Source organism: Delphinus delphis, chromosome 5 (genome assembly GCF_949987515.2).
Source record: "Delphinus delphis chromosome 5, mDelDel1.2, whole genome shotgun sequence".
NCBI lineage: Eukaryota > Metazoa > Chordata > Mammalia > Artiodactyla > Delphinidae > Delphinus > Delphinus delphis.
In genome coordinates, this window is record NC_082687.1 from 119,040,942 (window position 1) to 119,053,576 (window position 12,635).

General features: G+C 38.0%; 1 protein-coding gene across 1 annotated transcript in view; it reads right to left on the reverse strand.

Moving 5' to 3' along the window:
• TNIP3 (TNFAIP3 interacting protein 3) overlaps positions 1-12,635 on the reverse strand; it is a 99,078-nt gene that overhangs the window by 7,110 nt on the left and 79,333 nt on the right. Inside the window, exons 10-13 of the mRNA XM_060013197.1 lie at positions 10,667-10,792; positions 6,553-6,603; positions 5,320-5,418; positions 2,366-2,426 (exon numbers count right to left, since the gene is read on the reverse strand). Coding sequence (XP_059869180.1) covers positions 2,366-2,426; positions 5,320-5,418; positions 6,553-6,603; positions 10,667-10,792 — 337 coding nt within the window. The remainder of the gene's footprint in view (positions 1-2,365; positions 2,427-5,319; positions 5,419-6,552; positions 6,604-10,666; positions 10,793-12,635) is intronic.

Here is a 12,635-nt window from a genome sequence, read left to right on the forward strand (position 1 = left end):
CGTGGGATGTTTGTGACAAGGGTGATTTCAGAGCTTCTGCCAAGTGTCATGACCTGGCTTGAGCTTTGAAACAGCATCAGCTTTGGAAGCTAGAAAAGGGGCAACAGGAATTCCAAGCAGGTAGATTTTAAAGTAAGGAGGTTTCTTTCTATAATAGTCCCCTAGTCATGATCAGCCCTCTTCCCTGTAGACAAGCCACAGTCAGCTGCAGAGCAGCGCTGGTACGGAGGACAGGTTTCAAATGGTAATATAACCCTTCAGTTTCCACCAGGACTGCCCAAGCAAGATTTACCCCATAACACATTTATTATGCACTGATTCTTACATAGTACTGTGTCTTTTACCTGTGATATTCTAAGTGTCAAATGAGAAGCACAGATAATATATGCTATGAGTTCTTAGGAAGAAGAGATTATTGAGGGTTAGATACTAGACCTATAATTATCCAAGTTAAGACCCCCATTGTCATTTTTATATCTACCATTTTAGACAGTTTTAATATAGTAAGAGAGGTAGCTTTTCAAGGGCCCTACAGGATATGATTCAAGCACAGGTTTTGAGGTGTTATATACCTGGAATCTAATCCCAGGGTTAAATCTTCCTAACTCTGTGATTTAGGCATGCTACTTAAATTCTCCAAGCCTCAGTTTCCTCATCTGTAAAATGGTATAATAATAAAACTTGCTTTATATCTGTAGACCCTGTCACACAACATGTTTATACATCACAGAGCTCTTATATTTCTTCCCAAGTAGACAAAAATCAGTAGGTCTCACACACTGACTATAAAATTATATTTTTGCATGTTATTTAGTTTTTGAAGATCATCACAATTCAGTCCTATTTTATATAATCGTCAGTTTCTATTACTTTGGTCCAGGACGGATACTATAGTGATATATAAATGGCTTTATGATATTATCGACTTCTCTACTGCATAATTGTATTTTCTAGTGATTAAACTCCAACTCAGGAGAAAATATCTTTAATATTCATTCCAGACCAATATAATATAAAATGGGAAACTATAATTGGATGGCAACTCAGCTAATGTATTTCAGAAACACAGACATTATGCAACAATCATTGTGGTTAATAGTATGCCTTTCTATTAAAAGCTCTCCTTTATGACTGGAACCCAAGAACTTCATTAAAACCAATGGTTATATTAGTAGTAGAAAGAAAAGAAAAAAGAAAGTCCTACAGTTTTCTGATAAATACCTAGACATTTTATTATAGAGTTCTCACTTTTTATCTTTCTTCTCCATAATGCTACTGTGAGCTATGGCCTTTGCCACTCTCAGTGCTGCTGTGTACAGCTGTCCAGGTTGTGTGCTGCACAACTGTAGGAGGCTCCATTTACGCAGACTACCATGAAAAGTCCTTGGACTTGTGAAGTTCCCAACTGGAAAATTACATATGGTATCCCCGGCTCTCTACTTCCACTCCATAATGGATTCCTTGTACTAAACACTAGAATTCTGTGACCTCAGATCTGAACTAAATGAGATAACATTCCAAGTATGGCCTGAAATTGGAGCATGGCTCCTCTTCAGCTTTTGTAGATAGATTCCAATCTCTGGAAATTAACAACTTAGAGTCACAGGTATGTGTCATATGGAATGTTAAACATGCAGCAGACATTGCTGACTTCTGATTATATGTGATGAAAACAGAAGAGGGGTTATAATTATAGCCCAGTTTATTCAGCCCACTCCTGGGTGGCCTCATGAGACCAGAGAAACAAGCAGTAGAAAGTATAGCATATGCTGGAAAGAAAGAAGAGAATGGTAAACCAAAGAAAAATAAGGTAAAAGAGTACTCTTAGTTGTGAGTACTTGGTAGGTGACTTTTCCATTTTTCTCAGCACACTTAGAAGTGGGCGTTGTGGGCAACTCTGGCCTAAACTTGGAGCCTGACACTTAGTCATTAGGGAACACAGCTCTGAGCCTTTGGTTTCCTCTGTCTGTCTGCCAGTGACATTTAAAACATCTGTCTAGCAAACTCAACCTGGAATAGTGGATGTGCATCTGTCTTTTGCAGCAGAATCACAGAACTTTGTTGTTGTTGTTATAATGCAGCTCTGCTGGAAGTTCTCATTTCTAACCCCGGATGGAATACTGACTCTGAGATGGAATAGGAACAGATGCCAGAACTGAGATCCATGCATTTCTGCATTCGAACATTTTCTTTTTCTGAAGGAGTTCAATTTAACCCCAGGTGCATCACATTAGAGTTGTGTATGCAACTCAACTTTATAGTGGGTCCTCCCCGAGTATGAGTGAATGTATGTTGAGTAAACATCCCCAAAAGAGCCCATTAAAATGTAAACATGAAGGAATGCTCAATACAGCTGCGGTCTTACCATTCGCCTTGTCCTGCACATCTGGCGGAAACAGGTCGGGAGCATACCACTGACAGTCTGGCTGTGTGGAACAATAAAACATTATTATAGCAACACGGGCTTCAAACCAAACATAGTGGTGTGTTACAAATATAACTACCCTATGTGGCTTTTGTTATGCAGGCAACACAAAAGGGGTTTCTATCCAGACCTGTGGCCAATCTTGCTCACCCCTCTTATCTCCCTCATCACTATTACCATCTCCCTACCCCCCTCCTAAATCCACTCTGTGTTCAGCCAGAATGTCTACTACTTTGCGATTGTGGCTTTTTTTTTTTTTTTAAACCAGATGTGTTTTGGATATGTGCAGAAGTATAAAGACTTTTGTAAAACTTACTATAGCCTGTAAATAAAACAAAAGAATTTATCATCAACAATACTCTTTATAAAACCCTCGCACAGGAGGCAACAGGAAGACCAAGACAACAATGTACAAGTTTAATGTTTTCTGGTGGCTCAAGGAAGAAATCTAAGCCATTACATGAGGACATGGCTTATAGAGGCTCAGGATGGTAAAGGAGTGAAAATCTTTCCCTTTGTACTGTTCCTCTGCAGAAACTATTCTAAATTGCTTAGTTTAGACTAGAAAGTCAGTGAGAAGAGAGGGTAGACTTGGATTTTTCTCTTGGGCTTTTTTTCCTAGATTTACACCAATTAAGAACAGCTAGACATTGAACATCAGGAAACCTGTTAAACAAATTGCATTGAAATAAATCATAAACTATAGACCTGAATTTCAAAATACAGTTCCAGGGCCAGAATCTTTGTATTTAACCACTTAGAACAGAGGAATCTCAGCTTTCCCTGCCAAGGAGGTTGGTCTGTCTTCCTGCTCCAGATGCTTGTTCCTGCTTCCTCTACCTTCTCCCCAAGACCCAGAGAAGACAGGCCCTTTGTTCTATTATCCAATTACCACCTGAAAATAACTCAGGAGAATTTTCTCTAACAACGAGCCAATAGGGGGCATTTTACAGGGCTGCCAGACCACTGAAAGTAGCCTAAGAGTTCAATTATCTAAGATGCTAAGAAATGCTGCATTTGGTACTGCCTGACCCCACTTTACCCTCACTCAGACACCTAGGCTCCTGGCTCTTTTTGGTCCACAAAAAGCTAGAAGAGGAAATGAGATCACCTCCGTTTTTCATCTCCTCGTTTATTTTTAGATGTCTCAAATAACACATAGGATAAGTGACGTGAGCCTCAGTTTTATATTCCAGGACAGTTGCCAAAAGAAGGTGAATATACCGTAATTTTACAAACACTATCGCATGTGCTTTAATTCAGGCTTAGAAATAAGCATGAGACATGAAATATTCTTTTAAAATGAACTCTGGGAGTTTCTGTAATTTCTCTCCTTATACTGAGATTTTGTTTAAGTGAATACTGATTGAAAATGTAGTCGTTACATGGCGTGGAATCTTGTTTCAAATACAGATGTTTATTTGGTGATAATTTTAAGTGATCGGGACTGCCTTATCTCTTGTAATTGATAGAAAAGGTCTGATGAGCTTTTATAGTAGGTGAACTTCTGCCTTTTTTCCACAAACAAAGATTTGAAGAAAACAGTCATTTTTACTTGTAGGCAAACTTGATTGAGTCCTTGGATTTATAGTTAACCTTCCACGAGAGTATTTCCCCCAATTCCCTAACCTGCAGACAACTAAACTCCTTAGTAAATTTCTATCTCTTTGTTTCCCACAATATTAATTTCCTTCTACATTCTGAAAAAAATACAGAATGATAGCTGTGTTTGGAGATTCCCAGAAACGTTTCTAGTGAAAAGTAAAAAGTAAGCAAACGGGTAAAGAAAAAAGAAAATGGAGGAGAGAGAGCAGACAGAAGAAGCAACCAACAACAGCACAAAAAGAACCACATTCTCAGCTGTATGCGGTGTCACACCAGGGTCAACTAAGAGATGCTCATTAAATTCTGACATCCTTCCTTCCACCACCCAGAGAGTCATTATCTCTTCCCTTGGGAAAAGGGCTTCTGAGTCACACTCAAATACAAAAGTGTGAGAAGTTTCAGGCAACTAAGAGAACTATGTACTCCTTAAGTGTCCTGCTAGGAAAATCCTGCTAGGATTTAAAATCTCAGATTCTTTGCCTAATTAGAAACACAGTTAATAATAACTAAGGGGGAGAAGGTTGTCTGAGCCAATCCAAAATGCAGAAAAATGCATGATTTATTTCCTGTATGAAGATTCTGTCTATGTAGGCAAAAATAGAGAGTAGAGACAAACTTCCAGACCATGGGGGATGGTGGGTGGAACACTGTTATTGAGAAGGAAAGGGAGGGTGCTCTGGGTCTGACTTATTCAGGTTGACTGTCCAAAGCAATTTCACTCACAACTAACGGCTCCACCGTTCACTTCATTTTGCTTGGGTAGACACAGCCATAGAGAGCAACTTAAGTGGGTCACTTTTTCTTGGATCCTTTAAGAAGATGCTTTCAACTGGAAAATGTCCAAAACTATTTTGCACAGATGTAGCAATATTCATAGTAGTTGAATATAAGTCTACAACTGAAAAAGGTATCACCCAGACTGTTTTGCTATATTCACTTTGCTTTTCTTTATACACGGAAATGTCTTTTCGGTAGAGTCAGGTATGTCATTAAAAATGACCCATATAAAGTGTTATATGTTTGTTCCTGGAATTTTAGCTCAATTCGATACCTTTCAGTTAATGTATTCCTATCTATATGTCCTATGGATACAGTGACCCAAAGATAATTATAATGTACATAGACCACTGTAACTCTGCAAATTAGAGGCTGAGATAAATAGAGGCTCTTTATGTAGACAGTATTATGTGCCAAAATTCCTGAGACAGACATCATTTCTACCAAAAGAGAATATTAGCACTTATTAGAGATATAAGCACTTATTTGTTTCAATGAGAGCTCTTACTTACTGGGTACTTCTGTAGATCCTGCACAGCCCCAGGGCCTGTCGGTAGGCATGGATCCCGTAGGTGGAAATTCCAGCCGTAGTTACTGGTTAGGAAATACATCTGAGGAGAACAATGCTGTTGGTTCATGGGAAGTGGGTGAAATTGGGGAATCACACTGACACTTGTTTTATACAACCACAAGGTTTGGTTAAAATCTTAAGGTTTAGCCTAAGTCTGGCATAATACAAATTCAAGATAGGAGGCCCGTCAATGCAGACTCTGGACCGATACAGATGAAGCTCACGGGCCAAATTTTACTGAAGGTGAAGCTGTAGCTACTTTTCCATGTTGAAGAAATTAGAAACACTTGAAAATGTATGTGGAGTTAACTTTGTGTCTCTGAGTTATCTTCACAGAGTCCTTGCTTAAGAAGAACCAGCCTTTAAGCCATAAAATAAATTTTCTTAAACTGCAGCCAGAGACACTGATGACATAACTAAAGTCCAGAGAGGAAATTAGGAATTAAGAGAAACAATATTCATTCCTTAAGGCTACTAGCGAACCAATGGACTAGAATGCTCCAATACCCAAGAAGATACTCTACTTTCTCAAAAGAAGGCACAAGTCTTTGACGTAGTTTTCCACTGTTGTGGAAGCAACTGCAAGAAATACCAAGGAAATATATTTCCCAGGTGTTTGTGAGTCTATGAAGAAATCTCTGTTTGCATGAACACACACTGAAGCTTGTGCTACTGTAAAAACGTGTTCTGTAACATGTGCTTTTCATGAGTGTTAGGGTTGAGAGGCCTTGGGGGTACCTAAGCATTAACTCTCCACTGACATTTTAGTTGACAATGAAAAGCATGAGTTGTCCTAGGCCATCTGTACCAGAGTTTGAAAATGCCTTCAATTGGGACCATGAGGACCTGCTGTATTTGGGAATAAATGTGTAAAACTTAAAGTTGGAATTTCAAACACGACAAGAGGTTGGGCTTCCCTGGTGGCACAGTGGTTGAGAGTCCGCCTGCCGATGCAGGGGACACGGGTTCGTGCCCCGGTCCGGGAGGATCCCACATGCTGCGGAGCGGCTGGGCCCGTGAGCCATGGCCGCTGAGCCTGCGCGTCCGGAGCCTGTGCCCCTCAACGGGAGAGGCCACAACAGTGAGAGGCTCGCGTACCGCAAAAAAAAAAAAAAAAAAAAAAAAAAAAAACCACGACAAGAGGGCTGGTGAATTTCAGTAAGGATCAACATACCTGTTTTAATTGCCTTTCTAGTTTTTCTTTCTCCATCTGACCAGCTTTTATCTGTGGACAAAACAAAGGCATTTGTATATCAGAAAGAGCTCAAATGTTCTAAAGCTACTCTTGGCCCAGAGGGCAGTGATCTACTCAGAAATCAAGGGGGTGAAGCACTGATAACAGTCATGCCAACGAAAATAGCTGAGTTTTGGATTTTTCAGACAGGCACTGGTTCTATCTTGAAATTCCCAAATGAAGTTTGGAAAGTTGGATAGTTTAAAATTGTTATTCCAATTTGTTGGGGCCATTATAATTCTCAGTTTTAGGTTGATGTATTTAGTTCTAGCTATAAATATAGATATAGACATAGATATGGATATAGAAACAGCTTCTACTGCTTATTGAATGTAATTGGAATTGGTCAACTGTACAGTCAAAGGCTTCCACAATGAATTTTAAAAGTTGCATATGCACTTAATACATGCCAGTCAGTGATCTAAGTGCTTTACACTTAATAACTCACATTCAATCTTCCCAATACCCCTATGTGATACTTAACATTATTATTCCTGTTTTACAGACGAGGTCACTAAGGCATGAGATGCTGAGTAACTTGTTCAAAGGCACACTGCTACACTTCATGCTTCTCACTATTTGAGGCCCAACCTCATCCAGCAGAGTCACCTATGCTGGGTTCCCCCAACATCTGACACATCTAGGGAAAGCTGGTTTTCTTTGGACTCTTTAGTAATGCTATTGTCATCCCTATATCCCTATAAAGCAAGGTCAAATGTCCCCTACTGTATGATACCTTTCCAAGTCCTACCTATCAGAATTATTCTCTCCTTTGGTCCTCCCATATAGATAGCATTTTACATTTACTATATGACTTTTTATAGTCTAATGTGTACTATGTACAGTCAGTTCTCATGACTCATGGTAGTTATGCTCTATAAAGTCACTGTGAATACTGAAGTAGCAAACACTGCACCATTCTCCCAGGGAAATGCAGGCTTAGGTTCCTACCAGCTTCTGGTCATGCCATTTTTGTAAATCAATCAATACATAATTTTGTTTTATGTGTGTTCTTTTAAAGACACCTCATTTAATAAATATTATAGATCCATTAACATGGAACTCATGGCCAATAGCGCTATATTCATCCCTGAATGAAGCTTATCTGACACATGCCTTTTCTCCATTAGGCACATCACAGCCTTCCTGTGCTTAGGAACACTGGACAGCACTTCAGCACTATGCTTGGGGGCCATTTTAAAAAAATGAAATCACCGGGGGCTTCCCTGGTGGTGCAGTGGTTAAGAATCCACCTGCCAATGCAGGAGACACGGGTTCGAGCCCTGGTCCGGGAAGATCCCACATGCCGCAGAGCAACTAAGCCCATGGGCCACAGCTACTGAGCCTGTGCTCTAGAGCACATGCTCTGCAACAAGAGAAGCCACCACAATGAGAAGCCCGTGCACCACACCGAAGAGTAGACCCCGCTCGCCACAACTAGAGAAAGCCCGCATGCAGCAACGAAGACCCAACGCAGCCAAAATTAAAATAGAATAAATTTATTTAAAAAAAGTGAAATCACCACCAAAAAGCACAAATATGTGAAAAATGTGGCACTATATAGACCATGAAAAGGACACTTTTTACAGTATGAGATCTGAAAGAAGAAGACAGCATCAACTGTTGGACCTCCACTGGGAACAAGTGTGTCAGGAAGCTCAAGTATTTTGCTGCTCTGTACAAGTTCACAAGTGACCTTAAAGGTGGCACAAGAATTGATTTTGGGGTGACAAATATATTTTAGTGAGTAGGCAAATTCACAAAAATGGAATCTGCAAAAATGATGAGGACAGACTATATATGTCCCCCTCATTATCTTGTGAGTTTTTTAATAGAATGGATCATTTTTTAGTTCCCTCACAGCATATAGCAGAATGCCTTACGGAAAGAAAGCATCAAAATTAGATTATGAGGCACTGAATGTGGCAGGCTAATTATACAACTAAATGAAACTATTAAAAATTCTCCCTTCCAACAGATTATTTATGAAATACCTGTGAGCCATTACTTGAACTAGATGTTTCTGCATAGATTGTTTTTCACTTAACCCTGAGAACAACTTTGTGAAGTCATGAGGTAGGTATCATTATCTATGTTTTACAGGTGAGAATGCTAAGAGAGGTTAAGCAACCTATTTTTAGAGACAGAGGTTTTAGAGTTATAAGAAACATTTTAGAGATCACCTACTCCAACTTTGTCATTTTACAGATGAAGAGAAGAAAGGTTGAATATTTGCCCAAGGTCCTCACTGATGGTCAAAGCAGGCATGAACATCGGGCTTTTATCCTTAAATATCTCCTAAGTATCTTTCACTTCACCACACTGACTGTTTTACCAGTCACTGCCTTAAAATGTCCTTCGTGATAGGAAGAATAAACTCTGGTATGTAAGCAACTAGTGGCAGATCGATTTGACCTAAAAATTCCTTTGGTCAAGTGGTCCGTTTGGACCACTGGTAATACGCTACTCAAATAAGGTAATGCCTATTCTAACATGGCATTTAATCTGCTGTTAATACATTTAACATAGATTGTTAAACCATCTATTACATCCGGTGAATTCTGTCTTCCTTTCACCTGAGTAAATGAGACTTTTGAAGAATGAATGCTTGGATTATCATTATAAAGAAAATTTTGATAGTTTTAGCATATCACTAGGATCCTCCCCTAGTTCATAAGCAGTTATACTGTACTGTAATTAGACAATACATTTATTTTTTGATATCAATCAAAAATTACAGATAACACGGGAATGAAAATTACTGTGAATTATAGTCTATAATGTAAGTATCTGGTTGTGTGTTTCTGGCTGTACTACAGCCTTTATAAAGGCAAGAACATTGCCAGTCTAGACAAATATTTATCATCAATCTGAATTTAATGTAGTAGAATGAATAAAATTAAAATACGGCAGGAACTAAAATGATTTGTGCAGTGACAACTTCAAAAAAATTAAGGCAGCTTTGCATGTAAGGCATACAAATTGAGACAGTGATTTTCTCACCAAGAACGATCAGAACTTTTTCTCACCCACTGTTGTAAAAGTATGTTGCATGAATTATTTTCAGGAAAACATTGTATTATATTTTTACCGTTATTTTATTCCTTCCAGTTTCTTAGAAAGGAAATGGTTCTGCCAAATAATTCTCCATGTAAAACTAGGGATTTAAAGTTAATCCTTAAAAAAGATGTCAAAGAAGAAACTAAATTTAATTCACAATCTACTTTGTATTAGGAAGAAGGCGATGACAAAGAGTTTAAAATCTCTTCTAAGACTAAGAATCTTAAAGCTACAGAGCTGTCACAGCCTGTCCCACAACAATTCCTTATTTATTGAAAAACACTGCATAATTTTGCAAATTAAAAATTTCGTGATTCATTGTTTTTTCTTAAGCCAAATTTGTGTTAGCTACATTTCCCTCATTAACATCAATATTTACCCATCATGGCAACTTCCCGAGTCTATGTTTAATAAATTCTATTGCACCTAATTTTAGTATGCTTACATTTAATATTCTATTCTAATGAAGTGGCTAACATTATCTGGCTTCCTTGAGAGCACTCCAGTTACTTTAAATCTGGGAAACCACTGAACAAAATTCTTGGTTTCACTAGGTATATAAATGACATTTAGTATGTATGTTTTTAGAAGACAGGAACATTCCAACATAGCCCTTCAAAGAAAATGATAAGAATTTAGAAACAACTTCACTGTACTAGAGTGTTTTGGCTTTGAATTTGAGTGCTAGGTAGTTCCAACTCCCATTCTACCAAGATAAATATTATGAGAAAAAGATCAAAAGAATTGGATTTTATAAAAGACTTTGGAATCCAATTTCTTGGAAAACTCCTTAATATACTTAAGATGAAAGAAATCTCTAGTCATTTTCATCTCTTTACAAGATTGTTTAAGAATGATTTCATCCCAGGTGCTAATCTCTCAAAAAAGAAAAAAAAATCCAACAGCAATTAACAGAAGCCAAAATGTCTAGATTTTTAAAAGAGAAAATAAAAATAAAATACATACGTTCTGGCAAAGATTATTGGACTTATACCTGAGAATTCAGCCTGTTCAACTGGGTTTGAGAAGTTTGATTAATTTGCTGTAGCTCCTCTTTTTCTTGACTAAGTCTTTCTCGGTCTGATCGCTCCTTTTTGAAGTCTTCTTCGTATATTTGCACCTAGGAAATATTAACTTACTGTTACTGCTAGCTTCCTTTTCTCTTAAGCCATTTAAATGAGTTCTGGAGAGGTGCTATCTGGGTTTGTCCAATCTGAGACATTCCGTCCTCTTTTCATGAATATTTCTTTATGGTGGGGCTCTATCTTGATACATATGACTATAATTTTACCTTTCACTTTGTTTATAATGGCAGTTCTCAACTTTTTTCTCCTTGAGCATATATCAGAAATTCATAAATAAAGTAATAACATGGATATTTTGAAAATAATTCCCCTCCCCGATTTTTTATTGCATATTCCATTGTTGTGATGAAGTCTTGCTCCTCCCACCCCATCAGTGTTAAGTTTCACTGTTTTGGAGCAAATCATCCATCTCTAAAACAAGGCTTTGATGTATAAATACTGCTTGAAGTTCTGAAAGACAGTTTACTGACAATAGCTGCTAAGTGAAGCCACTAAATACTGACATGCCAAAGTTTCTAAATATAAATTATAAGTTTAGCACAAGATAGAAATGAAAGGCTCACGTATGTGGGAGAGCAAAGCATGTTTATTGAAAGATATTCACCAGAGTTGGCCTTTATAAGTAATTGTGGGAGTATATCATAAAAAAGAGTAACATTCTAGTGGAATGCCTCTCAAGGGGTACTCCAAATATTCCAGAAAAGTAATCAAAACAAAGCCCCCCAAACCAGATTTAATTATTGTTGTTTTAATTGGCGTAGTGTTGGCTGATGGCTTGGAGACTAGAATGTGGAGTTATGAAAACAAATGAAGCTTAAGAAATGAAGCAAAGGATTTCCTCTAAAACCAGATTTAAACTACGACTTACATGGGAACCTAGTAGCTAGATCTCGTCTATTAAAGTTAATGCACATTGCACCACCATCAGCAACAGTGCAACAAATTTTAACTACAGGATTATCAATTTTAAGTCAATAATAATAGAACAAAATGTAATAGGCAAGGGGGGGGATTAAATATTTTACATGGATCTAGATACAGATAGACATATTTAATTTCAAGGCTTTATTCACCAGAAGGTTGCAAGGGAACTATACCCAGCCAATCTGATATTTTGTTTTGGGGTGGTTTTTTTTTTTTTTGGTTGAGAGCTGAGGTTCAAATCCAGACACAGTGAAACCAATGCTCTGTAAATAATTACCAGAGGCATCTGAAGTGGGAGAAGTCCATCTGATTAGAACAGATGGACGCTCTTTATCAAACACAACACTGATAGCGATTTCAGCACTTAGATGGCCAAGATTCGAGCTCAGTTTCTTTGTGAATTTAAATCCTTTAGGGTTTCACGCAGCACTTGGTGATGTAATGATTGTGGGTACCCAATTAGAAATGTGCACAGTTAAAATGTGAATGCCGAAAGCTAGCAAAAGGGCCATACAGAAACGAAGGAGACGGATTCTGGTCTACTCTTGGGGTTTATGAGAAGAAGAATACCTGCCATTGTCTGTATCAAATACGAATTAAACCTTTACTGTAAACACGTGTAAGAGCAACTCTCTCGCATGAGGTGTACATTATACGGGAGCACTGAAGATGACTCAGGTGTCTGAACGTAAGCAGTACCTTTTTCAGAGGAATCCTGGCTAGAGCCAGTGGTACTTTAGGGGATGAGAATTTGGCAGTTTTAACACTCTGATTATGCACTTATTCTTTCCATGGGTCTATTTTCAAGCTCTATATTTGATCCTGAATGTAATGAAGCAGATTATTTCAAACTGAGTTGATAGAAGAGAAAATCCAACTTTATGTCAAATGCTCTGAATTTTTTAGATTTATAGATAGGTTACTTCCTATGAAGTAATAACAATAAAGTAAACA